The 15,563-nt window shown below is 30.5% G+C and overlaps 2 protein-coding genes across 3 annotated transcripts; both read left to right on the top strand.

Annotated features, from left to right (window-relative positions):
- Window positions 1-1,188: 1,188 nt before the first annotated feature.
- Window positions 1,189-10,287, top strand: LOC109804373 (histidinol-phosphate aminotransferase, chloroplastic). 2 transcript variants are annotated; one of them, XM_020366189.3, is made up of 10 exons: window positions 1,189-1,337; window positions 1,504-1,761; window positions 2,925-3,008; window positions 3,236-3,390; window positions 3,510-3,607; window positions 4,072-4,180; window positions 4,909-5,066; window positions 8,125-8,267; window positions 8,524-8,664; window positions 10,040-10,287. In XM_020366189.3, the coding sequence occupies exons 2-10, from the start codon at window positions 1,510-1,512 to the stop codon at window positions 10,169-10,171; spliced, it is 1,272 nt and encodes a 423-aa protein (XP_020221778.1). In that variant the 5' UTR covers window positions 1,189-1,337; window positions 1,504-1,509; the 3' UTR covers window positions 10,172-10,287. The 2 variants fall into 2 exon arrangements, with proteins under 2 accessions (XP_020221778.1, XP_020221777.1); XM_020366188.3 differs by having other exon boundaries at window positions 1,210-1,363.
- Window positions 10,288-14,107: 3,820 nt separating this feature from the next.
- On the top strand, window positions 14,108-15,302 carry LOC114916204 (uncharacterized). The gene is made up of 4 exons (XM_029272498.2): window positions 14,108-14,224; window positions 14,313-14,414; window positions 14,516-14,800; window positions 15,207-15,302. Exons 1-4 carry the CDS (start codon window positions 14,108-14,110, stop codon window positions 15,300-15,302), a joined length of 600 nt encoding a protein of 199 aa, XP_029128331.2.
- The last annotated feature ends 261 nt before the right edge of the window (window positions 15,303-15,563 follow it).

Raw genomic sequence — 15,563 nt, 5'->3', positions numbered from 1 at the left:
ATACTTAAAAGTATTTTTTGTTATAAATTATAATCATATAAAAAATATCTATTTATTGTACTCAATAAAAAATATTTTTATTGTACCATTTAAAATACTAGTTTTACATTAAAAGCTAAAATGTTACTTTTCGAAAATATCGCATTAGACCATCCTCTGGCCTTACCGAATTTCGAAAGGACAAAGCCTCTTTTGTTAATTCTTTTCTCTTTCACTGTTCCGAGTCACTTGTTATATTTGATTTTTAAGAATTTGTTTTCTTGTTTCGTTACGTTTTATTTTTTGTCTTTCCACGATAAATATCATATAAAACCCAACTGTGACAACAAGGTTTTTTTTGTAAGAGTGAAGTCAATAGGAGGAGTTTTTATTTTACCATTTTTTTTAAATAATACCTTTTCTAATCTCGATTTCTAGAATATATTTATTCTTATATTCGATAGAAGATTATAAAAATACATTCTTAGATGTATTTTATTTTTAAAATATAAAACTTTTATATTTAACATACTTTTCATTTTTATTTCAAAAATCTTATATTCTATTTTTAATTAAATAAATTATTTTAAATTAATAAATATATCAATCGTATTTACAAAAATAACATTATTCATATTTTTAGAAGTGAGATTTTTGAGAATTCTATCATATCTTAAAACAAATATTCTTTTAGTAAGAAGTGAGAAAAGTTCATATCTAAATAGGTAAGAATTCTGAGTGAGAATTAACTATAAATAAAATGTATAATATTTTTAATGAAGCCTCTTAATTTAGTGATTATAAAATCTATTTCGTTTTAAAATATAAAATATAAAATTAATCTTATGTTTTCAAGTTCCATTTCTGTCTCCTTAGTTGTTTAAGGAAAGTATCCTTAGTTGTTTATGAAAAGTATGCAATGTTTTATATTAATGATATAGTTAAAATAAAATTTATTTTTTAAATATCTACTTCATTTCTTTTTGATATTTATTTAATTTTTATATTTTCACACATTTTATTTTTTAATCCTTATAATTAAAATATTTTATTTGAATTTTTAAATAAAACTATTTTTTATTCTTGTTCTAATAAAAAAATGAAATTATAAAATAACATCAATAACACGCACTAAATAAAATGTTTTACCCAGAAGAATTAAAAATATAAAGTTTATAAAATTACATAAGCAAATGAATATTTAATTTAAACTTTTTGTTTTCTTCTTTCTTTCACCACTGTGTGTATCTGTAGGGTTTTCGATTACGCCTTCATAAATTATATGTTTCAAAAATAAAATTACAGTTTCGATTCTCAGTTGTTGCCGGCTTCAGCAACCTGTGCCAAGTTCGTGCAGGGTACACTTGCCCCTTTCCATAACCTCGTATTTCTCTCTTCTCCCCTTTGTTTCTGTGACATTCACATCATGTTCTTTTCTCTCTCTCTCTCTCTCTCTCTTCCAATTTGTGTGAAATGCTATTCAATTTCAGAAATTTTGATTTTTTAAAATTTATCTAAATGCAGGTATTAATGGGTGTGATTGATTTTTGCAACTCTTCTGCTTTGTACTGGGTCAAGTCCAACACCAATCTGAAACAACAAGTGGGGTTGGCACCCAGACCCATTTGTTCATTTGAGGGGAATCAGAGGAAGTTTGTAGCCATGGCTTCCACCATTCCTGTGGAGCAAGTCAACAATGGTCCTGTGAAAGTGACAGGTGACTCCTTCATCAGAGAGCATCTGAGGAAGTTGGCTCCTTATCAGCCCATTTTGCCTTTTGAGGTTTGTGTCATCAAAAGTCAGCTCCTTTTGATGTTGTTGCCTCTTTGTGATTACTCCAACAATGTTTGCTTTTCTTGAAGTATTCTGGGCAATATTTGAGTTTTCTTTTTAAGAATTTGGTCTTGTTATGTGTTCCTCATCTACTATTAGCTTAGCTCTTGTCTTGAAGCATAGATACATGTTTATTTCTTCATTTCTTGGATCTTGGTTTTTTCTACACTCTCTGTCCCACCATGATTGCAGTTTAAGGTTTCTAATTAACAAGTCAACAACAGTAAGTGTATCACTTTTTTATAGGATTTGACTAAAATAGCTCCAATTTCTCAATAAATTCAATACTTTACTTTTATTTGTGATGGTTGAATAATTTATGAAGGAAGAAATTAGAAAGAAAAAAGTAATTAATATTACATTGGAAAGTGAGGACATAAACTATTTTAGGACATTTTTCAAATGTTAGAGCATCTCCAATGCAGAGTGCTTGTGGTGTATTTTATTAATAAGTAAAGATGCTTATTAGCAACTCCCATTGGAGTGGTACAGGAAATTGCTTAAAAATAGGCAACAACCCTTAAATCTTAAATAAGCAACATTGCTTAGAACACAAGTTACTCCCACAAATAAAAAGAATATTATTTATTATGTTTAATTAAATTAATATTTATATAATAATTACATTAATTTTTTAAGTTGTCGAAAAGTAATGTTTAAATAAAAAAATTATAAAAGTGCGGGTTACTCATAAGATTCCACCATTGGAACAAAATTTGCAAAATTATAGTGTAAGTTGCTTAAGAATGATGTGGCATGATGGATCTCATTTAAAGTAAAATAAGATCCTTAATAAGTAACTTCTAAGAAGTACCGTTGGAGATGCTCTTAAAACTACAGTCAATTTGGGACAGAGTATTTTTTCTTTATAAAATAGTGTTTCTACTCTGTGATTGGTTGGTTTCTTGCATACACACTGCACACATATGACAATTTTTTTTACTGTGATACTGTCTCTCTGCCTATCATATGATTGTTTGGTATTCGATGCTAACTTTTATAACATTTGACATGCACCCCAGGCCGCAGCACTTGTCTGTGGTTAGATTAGTGGGGAAAATTGTTCTGCCACAATGCAAGTTAGTAACAAAAGAAGAGACTTTCTGCTGCAGGTTTTATCAGCTCGTCTTGGACGTAAGCCTGAGGATATTGTCAAGCTAGATGCTAATGAAAATCCTTATGGTCCCCCTCCAGAGGCAAGTTCTTATTTGATTTTTGATGTCTATATTTTCATTACTATTGAGTAAAAATGGAAAATAATTATCTGGTAATATGATGTTTAACAATGACAAGGAGATTGTAATGTTGTTGTTCAATTTTTAAGTTTGTAAATCTTTCCAAAGCTCTGTTCAATTGCATGTTGGGATCTTGCTGAATGTTACATCCTTTATTACTCTTGAGTTGATTATTAGAGGTTGGGCAGGTCATGGAAGCCCTAGGTTCAATACAATTTCCATATGTCTATCCTGATCCAGAAAGCCGCAGCTTGCGTGCAGCTCTTGCCCAAGATTCAGGCCTTGAAGCTGAATATATTCTTGCAGGATGTGGTGCAGATGAGCTTATTGATTTGATAATGCGGTTAGAACCAGTACCTTTTCTATTTTATATAAGCTTCAAATTCGTTTTCTCTTCATGCTAATTTTCATCATAGCTATGGCCATCACTCATTGTACATGCTTCTCATATATATACTACAGTTGTGTACTTGATCCTGGAGACAAGATTGTGGACTGCCCTCCGACCTTCACAATGTATGAATTTGATGCTGCAGTTAATGGAGCACTTGTTATCAAAGGTAAGTATAACATTACCTAAATATAGCTTTTAAATTTAACTTCTTAAAAAGATATAGAATTTTTATGCTTGTAAGATGAGAAACAGATATCTAAAAACTGATTAAACCTTAGATTGTGAAGGGTTTTCTCATGAAATTGATTATAGATCTTTAGCTTTTGAGATGTGTCAGATAATATTGTTCCTATGATGTCTTTTTATACTTGTCAAATGAAAAGCATAAGGCCCTAAACGGATTAAGCATTTTTACTATAGTGTTTTGACCCATATCTTGTGATGATAATAGATACATTGTTGTTTTGTTAGACTCGTCAACTAAAATGATCTTGGATTTCATTCTTTTACTTTTTTTTTTTTAATTATTGCTCGTCTTCTCTGTACTCTTTGATTTTCTTACTGTGTTTTGGAGTTTTCTTATTATGCCACATCAGATGTGCATAACCATCTGCATTATTTAAACTGTAGTTCCAAGGAGGCCGGACTTCAGCTTGAATGTAGAAGAAATTGTTGAAGTTGTTAAACAAGAGAAGCCCAAATGCATATTTTTAACATCTCCAAATAATCCAGATGGAAGGTAACTGTCAACTATCCTTTCTTTCTTTAGAGTGAATTGTTAGAAAATTAGTTGCCTGGATTTGTATGGTAATAGTGTTTTCTTTTTCTACTAATTTGTTCTTCCTCAAATCATCCTCTTTAAAACAGGAGTTCCTTGTGCACTTTTTTCTTTTTGATTTTAATTGTGTTTGTTCAGTCACAATACAGTTAAAGATTGGTTTGCTACTTTGCTAGCTGATATACACTAGAAATACAATCATTAATATTTTGGTGGATTATGATTCCAGATATATGAAACTAGTGCTGCTTTCCTAGTATTATAGTGCACAATATTATAGTGTCTTCTCAGAAATTGTTCCACAATGAAGGTAATCTTTTGATATTTCTTTTTCATTAACAATCCTAAGTCAGGATTTAGCAAGGCTGGAGATGGTTGTTATATTATTGATATGCTGATAGGTTGGGGCAAGTTCTTCGAGAAGCCAGCCAAGTGGCTGATAGGTTGGCTAAATATTGTTTAGGTATTTCTGATCTTGTTATCTTTGTTTGGGTTCCTCCCTTTTTGTCTTTGGAGGTTCTAGCTGATGTATCATCAGCTTGCTTCTCTCGTGGGTTTTATTTTAGTTCTTGTTGGGGCTTAGGCCCAGTTTGCCATCAAAAAATAATATTATTAATATGCTGAGAGTTTGAGTTTGCTTTCCGTTGGCTTTTGATCTATTATATATTGTTTGAACAATTTTACGACAGTATAATTGATGATGAAGTTCTCTTAAAGATACTTGAGCTTCCCATACTGGTGATATTGGATGAAGCATACATCGAGTTTTCAGCAATTGAATCAAGAATGACTTGGGTGAAGAAACATGAGAATTTGATTGTTCTTCGGACATTTAGCAAACGAGCTGGTATGCTTATACTTTTTTTTTTTCCTTGTTGCACAAGTAAACTTGAATATGAACCGAGAATTCATGTTGATCTCTTATGATAATATTTTTTGAGTTGTTCCAAGTTTTGATCAAACTCTAATAGATTTATGTTTTTTAGGCTTCTCGTTTGCATGCCAATACATGCATTTTAGAAGAGAATTTGAGATTATTGTATTCATCTTTATTTTATGGCATGCAGTATAATCTCTCCATTGTAAGGATGACAATAGGCCAAGTTAGGGTAGGTTTGGAATATATAGGTCAGGCCTGTTCTATAAAATTAAAGTCTAAGTCTTGCATATTATCTATCATAGACTTTTTTTAATAGGCCTGACTTTACTTTTTTAATGTCTGATATGACCTATTAGCCTATTTTGCAATTAGTCTATTTAAAAGTCTTATGCATTAACAATGTTAAATAAGTCAACAATTAAATTTTTAATTACACTTGCAAGTTTTTGTTTAATTTGCATGATAAGTCTTTTTTAATTTGATAAAAAAATAGTTTACTCTATTATTATTAAAATTTAGAATTTAAAATAAAAAATAAAAAACTAATTGAAAAACAATTCATGCATATCCATGTACACTAACATACATTCATGTATAGACTGTAATGAAGAAGATAATCTTATTAAAAAAAATCTAAATATTTCTTATATCACATCTAAATAATCTACTATGAAGATGAAGGGAAAAATGTAGACGAAGATGTAACTACTAGAGTTTTTATTTTCGATATATTAATTTTGTACAAATAAGGAACTTAAAACGTTTAAGTGTAGTAGAAGTGTAAAAAATATTGATAATTTGAATTTTTTGTATTACAAATTTATATATTTAATTATATTATTAATAATGGTGTATATATATATGTGTGTGTGTATATATATATGTACGATTTTTTATTATATCATATAGATAAATAAATTGACCTATCAGGTCTCACAAATTTTTTTATAAGTCTAAGTTCAACGTTTTTAAATAAATATACGTTTTCAAAAGTTAATTTGACCTTTTTATTAAATAGGTCAACTTTAAAATGGTCAGTCCATCGACTCCTATTTAAGGTCTGACTTATTACCATTCCTACTTCACAGTCTCTTTTATTAAGGAGAATTATGAAAAGGATTAGAGCCTGGTGGTTTTAGTTAAACTTGGCTTAAACTGAATGAATATGTGGGAGTGAGTTTTATTTGCTAGGGGATGAAAGGGTACAAACTGAGTTTAAAATTGATTGGCAAGACATATATCAATATCATGCTGTTTTAGAATATTGGGTCAATGAATCATAATAGTGATTTCAGTTGGACCCACAACACCCATTGCGACTGTGATTGCAGTTTTCGTGGAAGCCACACTGTAATGCCGTCACAGTTGTGGATCATCATGATTTGCATTGCAATAGTGTTATAGTACTGGTATAGCCGCTATTCAACAACAATGGTAATTCAATTTTAAGCTGAATACAAGTGTTTAAGAGTGTATAACTATAATAATTAATTGACTTGAACAGTTGAACATCAATATATTTTGACCTAGCAAGCACCAAGAAGTAACAAATGGGGATGTTTGATGATTGTGGAAATTATGGAGTTTTTAAGTATAAAGGGAGGGAGAGAGATGAAAGGAAACGAAACACAAAATTAATATTAACTGAGATGTATTATAATGTGTTGATATATTCGTATAACTAAGACCTCTACCCTTATTTATATTAATTATAATCCTAGCTAATTAGGGAAACAAAAATCATGAGATAAGGAAAAGCCAAAGCCTCCTAAGCTTTATAATCCTAAAGAATCCTAAAGAATCCTAATCGATAATTTAAGGTATAAGATATTTTCATATATTCTAATATTCCTCCTCAAGCCAAAGCCAAAGCCTCCCAAGCTTTAAGCTTGTTACACATACTATTTAAGAAAAGAAAGTCAAACAAATACTTTGCAATTGTAGAATGGCGGGATCAAGATGATTTGCTGCAGAAGCTGCAGAGCCAGGATGATTTCTCTTGGAAGTAGGAACACCATGAGGCCAGGCTGATTTCTCTGGGAATGTCATGGGGCTAGGATGATTCCTCTGCTATCCCACATAGCATGATTTGAAACAAAGAGGGAAGATTTGAGTAGAGATCAACGAAAGAGAATATAAGGTTACCAAACTCTGGCAAAAATCTTGAGAAATGGGGTCATGATGCAGAAACTGACAATCCATGTGCAGATCTGTGATGGGAGGGCAGCACAAAATGGTGAGATCGACTGAAGAATGGTCTAGATATACTGCCATGCATTGCAAATACTGACAGCGGGTTCTTGTCTGTGTGAACTCCTCTTGGACTGGGTCTGGTGGGGCATTGCTGGTCTTTGAGATGACTGTCTAGATCTGGCAGATGATGGTTGGAAAGATAACTGGAAAAGCTGACAACCACTTGTGAACAGTGGCAAAAGATGTTGAAAAATAACAGATGGCAAAACAGAGGTTTGACTTGTCATGATGATGAGATTGTAGTGGAGGACTGGCAACAGTGGTTGAAAACTATTTGAAGCACGCTGGAAAAATGAACAGCAGAGGAGATTGGAACCAGATAGAAACTCAGATGGAGATTATCTAAAACATCAGTTAATTGATCCTGAAATCATAGAACATTGGACAGAAGCTCATTATGACATTGGTTGGAGTGGCCAAGAGCCAAAAAAGTTATATATTTAATCTACGTAGGATATAGGATTGGAATGGGAAGCAGAATGTTTATGATGGATCTGAATGACTGAGTTAGTAATTGTTCTGTAAACCCCAATTCTTACTATTGAAACTGAGTACTAACAGCACTTCTCTCTACAAATTACAAAATCAAATTTATTTATAAAATTTTCAATTTATGGATTAGATACTGCTGTTTCATATATTTGTTGAATTAATATGTACAAAACCCTGTCGCTGATTTGTCATACATGTTATTAGCTATTGCCTAACTTGAGATTGGAGTTCCTTGTCCGAATGTAATAATTAAATTCTTAAAATTTTCAAACTATCTCAGGTTTAGCTGGACTTAGAGTGGGATATGGAGCTTTTCCTTTGAGTTTAATTGAGTATCTTTGGAGAGCAAAGCAGCCATATAATGTATCTGTTGCTGCTGAAGTTTCTGCATGTGCAGCATTGCAAAATCCTACCTATCTAGAGGTTTTTCTTCTGTACTTTTGCATATGGCACATGTATGTTACTTGGTTATTCAATAGGGCATTACAGTTATTGAAAATTGCTATATGAGATTTATAGTCCATAACACAATTGGGTCAAGCACTGTCACATATAGGCGAATACCAGGAGCATTTACTGGATATGCAAAAACTAAAGTACTCTTGCATGTTTTACTCATTTATTACCAGCTATTACTCTCAACACAAGTGAAAGCTAATGTGTCAGTCTTAACATACAGAATGTAAAAAATGCTTTGCTCAAAGAAAGAGGGAGGCTTTTTGACCTTTTGAAGGAAGTTCCATTCCTTCGGCCATTTCCAAGCCATTCTAATTTCATTCTTTGTGAGGTTACATCTGGAAAGGATGCAAAGAAGCTAAAGGTACTTTTCTTTCCATATCTTCATGCTTAACATATTTTTCTTTATTTCTTTATTTTGTTATAAATGTTTTTGGGATGATTTTACAGACATATTTCCTGTTCCCCAAAATTTCCATTCTGATTTCCTTAGGATAATAATATTAAAATATGTGATCATCATGGTTTGAAGAATAGTTAATTTGCTAATGTTATTGGCAGCTGGCAAAACAATTCATTTATCTGTCATTTATAAGATCTATCTACTAGTAAATTCATTCGATCCATCCATTAGAATAAAAATAAATAAAGGATTTGATTCAATCTATCTATTTAATTTTATGGATGATTAGTAATCCATCTACTATCTTTTTAAAATTCATTAGATTATAATATGAGATGTTTATTGGATTAAAATTTTAAAAGACTATTTTGACATAAAATTATTTTGTGAATATTAAAAGATTATATAAGAATGTAATGACTTATAAGGAAAGGAGAGAAAAATAAAATATTTTCAAAATAAAAATTATTTAATTTTTAAAACATTATTTTCATTGATGGATCAGATAACCATCCATAATAAAATTATTAATAGATGGGTTGAATGGTTTTTTTTCTTCTTTAAATGGATCAGATGGATTAGATTTTTGGTGAATTTTTAATGGATCTAAAGTGATTAATGAATATTTTTTATTTGATCCATTATGATTTGTCTAAAAAATTATCCAATCGATCTATTTGTTACCCTTAGGCTTTTGCTACATGAGGTTTTGCAATGAAAAGGGGTTGCTTTATCCATTTATTTTTTGATCAATGCTTTATCCAAATTTTTGTGTGATAGTGACAACACAGTCACATCTTGAACAAAATGAAGGAGAGATGAAGGGATTCAACACAAGCTAATTTCCAAATTGTTCTTTCTTATCTAGGTTTAACAACTTAAAGTAGGACAAAATGCTTTCTCTAATTTCAGTTGACTTGACATAAACTGGAATTTAGAGATTTGGATTCTTCATTCCTTTATTCCATTTCGTATCTTGGGGAGGGAGAGTTGTGGTTGAGATGTATAATTGGTGGGGGTTAGCCACTTCAATCTTCAGTGTTTCTTATACAAGCAATTAGTTCACTTCAAAATTCTGTTTTTATTCAGAAGATTAGGTAAAATTCACGTAGTATTTACTAAATAGGGAGTGACCCTTGGGTCATTTAACAAGACTCTCATGAAGTTCACCAAAGAATGTGCTAGAATGCATGTGTGGCTTGCATTTGTCTTATTGAGAAACGTTAGAGCCTTGTTTGAACTTTTTCTGTGAATTTCCTAATGCAACATTTTGGCATAACGAAAAGCAGTTAACTAAATTTGTTGCCAACTTGAAATATTAATTTTGTGTTAATAGGAGGACCTCGCACAAATGGGTGTGATGATTCGTCACTACGACAAGAAAGAGCTGAAAGGGTACGTTCGTGTAACTGTTGGGAAGCCTGAGCAAACAGATGCACTTATGAAGTGCCTCAAGAGACTGTTGTAAGAGGAAAATTTGAATGTAATGAACATTGTAACACGTAATGCAGAAGTGTAATTGCTAAACTTCTCTTATTAAATAATCATATATATGGGGAGTCATAGAAATTACTCCTTCACTTCCGTTTTTTTTTTGTTTTTTTTATTTATTATTATCTATTTTTTTAAAACAATGTTCTTATTTATTGATCGTTTTTGCAATTTAAGATAACTAATTATTCTTTTGCTAATTATATACTTATTTTTAATTAATTAATTAATTAATTAATTTATACATTTAGAACAAACGTATATTTATTGGCGGTGGATGCATCAGGATTTTGGTTCAATATTTATTGTCGTAATCCCTCGATGATAACAAGTTTTATATGTATAAATAATATGCTACTGGAGGTGTATAACCTTATTCTCACAATGATCTGACAAATTATAAAAAAACAAAAAAAAAAGTTGTTTTGTGGAGTCAAAATAGGGAAGGGCACAATAATAAACTTCAAAATTATTTCATAGAAAACAAGAAATTTTTTTTTTCTTGATATATGTATACAGAAAATTTCAAATGATACTGGAATGCGAACAACGATGGTAGAAGAAAATGTTAATTTTAGTAAGGGAAATGGAGGTGGCTTAATATATTGGCTTAAATAGACTAGGATAAATATTGTGCTATGCAATTTGTGGAAGTTTTTATTATTTTTATGTTTGCTTCTAAATTTCATCTATGTGATGCCCTTCTTTGTTTTTTCAATTTTTTTTGGGACAGCTTAATAGTTTAAAATGTTGCATTTATCATATATGCAATTAGGGAAAAATTCAAATTGGTCCGAATCAAACTATAAATGATCTGATCCGTATTACAAAATTTGTTCTATTTTGAAATAAAAATCTAAATTGATCTACTTTACAAAATTAGTTATTTGATCAATTTTTACAAAGTGGATTGGTTTGGTTTGATTCTTTTTGAAAAATCAATCTATATATGAGTAAAAAATAGATAATTGTATTACACCGAACTGATCTAATTTCAAAAAAATTGATTCATATTTAAAAAAAAAACCAATCCATTTTGTAAAAAATGGATCGGTTAATCGATTCACTTTTATAAAATGGATCGATTCGATTTTGTTTGAATTTTTAAAAAATCCAATTCATGAACACCCATATCTGCAATCATCGATAATCATAACAACCACCATCGTTATTGTAACACCCTAGGATTTTTCTTTCTTTCTAATAACTAATAATAATTAATTAGGAAGATAATGATGACTTTATTTTATTTTATGATTAACAGTTTTATTTTATTTATTTTAATAGATTTAATCATTAAAAGGAGAATTAGAAATAATTAAAAATAAAGGGGTTTTAGAGAAATAGGTAGTTATTTATTAAAAGAGAGGTGGAGAAGGGTTCACTTTTGACATCTTCACATTCTCTAACACTCTTGTGCTCTAAAGAGGACACATTTGGAGAGCAAGGAGAAGGGATCATTGAAGAGGAGGAAGAGACTTAGATCTAATATGTTGCATCACTCCAGGTACGGGGGGAGTGAGAACACTTATCTCTAGGAATTGGATGTATGTATGATGGTTAAAGGGATTGGCCCCAATCCCATAAGTGTTCTGTTTGATGTTGTTTGTTGAGTAAATTCCTAATATGAATTTTATTTGATGATCTGATGCTTTTGAAGTAATTAATTAAGTGCTCTATATAGAAATGAGTTAGAACCCTAAGGGAAAAGAATTGATGAATTTTAGGGGTAAGAGTCGTAGACGTTTAATTGGATGAATTCATCTCGGATGGTGAATTTTATGGACTAAAACGAGTTCTGGCTATTTGAAATTTTGCATGATCGTTTATTGTGATGTTTGTTTGAGATTATTATTCCGATGATAGTGTGTTTGGGTGTTGGATCGCATGCAGCGTCGGGCTTGAGTGCTCGGAGCTAGATGTGCCTTCATGCGTATGAAGACACTACCTAGACATGCTAGCATCGAGCAGGGAAATGTCCATGTTGGGTGTGAGATGTTTAGGGTGCTCTCTGTCGTGGCTTAAAGCTAGGCGTGACTTTGTGAAGTTGGGGTGAAAAGGTCTAGGTGTTCTCTATCTCGGCTTAAAGTCGAGTGTGGCTTTATGAAGCTAAACGTGAAAAGATCTGGGTGCTCTCTATCTCGGCTTGAAGCTAGGTTTGGCTTGGTGAAGCCGGGCATAAAATGACTAGGGTGTTCTCCATTTCAATTTAGACTAGGCGTAGATTTTCCAAGCCCTACGTAGAATGTTAGGAGGCTCTTTATGACGTTTTAAATGAGGTTATTATGATGTTGATGATTGATTATATGATATATATATATATATATATATATATATGCATGATGAATGATGATTTTTATCGTGATGAATGACATTTGATGTGGATGAATATGAATGTTGGTGAACGATGAATTATATGTTGATCATGATGTATTAATATAGAAGCATTTGCATAGTTGTGACATGCATCATACTTCCATGATTCTGTGGTTTTGGTGGAAACCTGTTGGTTTCTGGCGGGAACACTTCTATGTTGGTAATCTAAGGTTAACTCGGGACTTAGGTACCAACTGTATATTCTTGATGATGATGACTAGGTACCCCATGCATTAAGATGTATGTGTAACCGCATTGCATTACTGTGTATGTGATTGTATATTCTGTGAAGTTGATGTATTAATCATTATTATTATAATTTTTATCGTGAAGGCACTACAAGGAAAAGGATGAATTGCGACAGACAAATTGCGACGGTTATTGCAAAACTGTCGCCGCTTCGATTTTGCGACCGTTTGTACGACAATTATTTCCAACTACCGCAAAATATGTCAATATTACGACAGTTCATGCGACGGATCCAAATAACTGTCGCAAAATTTAATGCTTTAATATACTATATTAATTTTATTTTTATATCTTTTAAATTATTTTAGAATAAAAATGTTTTATGTTAATACCGTAAAACTAAAAATTAAAAAAAAAATGTTACAATTTTTTATGTGTTAATGAAATTAATAATACATCTTAATTGTGGATGAAATCGAGAATATTGAGCATCTAATAAATAATTTATAATATTATTTTAATGGTTAATTAAATATGGAATATTTGATAAATTTAGTTATCTTTTCAGAAATATTAACTTAAAAATAAATTATAGGTTTAAAAATAATATATATATATATATATATATATATATGTATATAACCTCTATTTAAAATTTAAAACTTATTTTTAATACAAATTAAATATCATTTTGTTCAAAAGTTATAGTGAAATTTGATAAAATTTTAGAATTAATTAAAAACACATTTAATAGTAGACTAGACCAAAAGTCATCATTTTTTTTGGAAGTATTATGTATATTATCTTAATAAACTTATATTTTATTAATAATTTTATATATACTTCCTTTAACATGAGCTACACAATTTTTTTTTCTTTATATAGTTTTAAAATCATGACTAAAAATTATAAAGTCAGGAGTAATTATAAAATATTATTTTCTTGAAAGATTACAATTAAAAAAGAAAAAGAAACTAAAAATATTAAAATGTTAGTATGATCACACAGAGAAATAAATCAAAATATAACATTAATAATATTTCTATGATGTCATTAATAAAAATAAGAGATATTTGATAAATTAAATAATTATTTCATAAATATTGCGACAGTTTTAAGGGGAACCGTCATAATGTATTATTTCGTAAATATTGCGACCGTTTTAAGAGAATCGTCGCAATGTATTGTTTTGTAAATATTGCGGCAATTTTTATAGAACCGTCGTAATGTACTTTAATTTCCTTCAAAAAGTTTCAAACCCTTGAAAAGGAGACGCGGGGTAAACTGTAAGTTCTGAAAGTGAAACCCTTGAAAAGCATTTGCAAAGTGAAACCCTGCCACCGCGCCCATGAGACGCATTCTGCCACCGCCACCGCCACCGCGCGCACGAGACGCAAATCGTGCAAAGCTAATGATCCCCCACATACTAGGCTCTAAAACTCTTGCAAGGAAAAGGAATGAGTTGGTATATATGGTTCAATTTCTTATTTTAACTAGCTAATATGTTTATTGATAATTTGTATTCTTAATCATTACATGATGCTTATTGTTAGGAGTTGTTACATGGCCGGGAATTTAGTAGAGCAAAAATGTATCAAGTTTCTCACAAAAAGCCAGATGGAAATTTTGTTAATGAAAAGGATAGAGAGTTACATGTAAGCTTAATGTGTTATTTGAAATTTATTGTTATTTGAACTTCATTATTATTTGTGGTCTAGTACTGTTTAAATGCTATTATGTTTAATGTTATTTACAGGAAAAGTTGCAAAATGAAATGCAAAATTGTTCTGAAAATGTAGCTTTTGAGAGAGTTTGTGGGAAAGAACATCCTGGCTATGTACGTGGTATGGGACTTGGAGTTAGGCCATCTCAAATCATTGGATCTTCTTCTCGTGCAACATCATCAACTACTTCCTTTCAGTCTAATGAAAAGATGGAACAAATGCAAGCTGAAATTGACTCACTCAAGGCACAAGTTGCAGAAGTCGATGTCTTAAAGGAGCAGATCGCATTTCTTATGCAACGTGTTAAGGGAAATGAGGTAAAGTAAATATTATTTTTTTTAAAATTTGAAAGCATAGAATGACCTGTATTGTTGTTAGTTATATTTTGTTGTGTCAATAAGAATAACTGGATAATGATTGCAATTTTGTCTACTTCATTGAAATGGTTAACTTATATTTATAAGAATTTTGAGTATTCTTATGTTTAATGGGTTATTAGTCTATGGTATTGCATTTTGAGGAGGTCTATGGTGGATTGATTGAAAGCCTTGGAATTATAATGCTTGATGGTATTGTTATAATGCTTAATGAATTATAGTGTATGTTGCTGCTTATTTTTTACTCACAGTGAGAGGTGGAAAAGTTGAATATTATACTTGATGAATGTTAATACTAGTATGATTTTCATTTTTACTTATTTTTATTTATTTTTTTTTGTTCTAGGCACCTGACTTGGAATCACCCGTAAATGGAAAGCCTTCCTCTAAAGGGAGTCATATTCCTGAAGGCCATGACTTAGATTCACCTACCACTGTTTAGTTTATATTTTGTTTTTAATTTATGCAGTCTAATTAAGAAATTTAAATACATACTTGTGTATTTTCTTTGGATTTGTTTAATGTTGTATGAGAAGCATAATTTAATACTCTATATGTTTATGAATTTTATTTTATTTTATTATTAGCTTATGTTATTTATTTTTGTCTAATTATATTACAGTTTAAATAAAAATAATAGATAGATAAGTATTATAACAAAAAATATATAAAATGATTGTTGTATATATTATTATAATAATTC

This window comes from Cajanus cajan, chromosome 1 (genome assembly GCF_000230855.2).
Source record: "Cajanus cajan strain Asha chromosome 1, NIPB_CcT2T_4, whole genome shotgun sequence".
Lineage (NCBI taxonomy): Eukaryota > Viridiplantae > Streptophyta > Magnoliopsida > Fabales > Fabaceae > Cajanus > Cajanus cajan.
The sequence above is the reverse complement of the archived record's forward strand: the minus strand, read 5'-3'. Positions and strand labels throughout refer to the sequence as shown.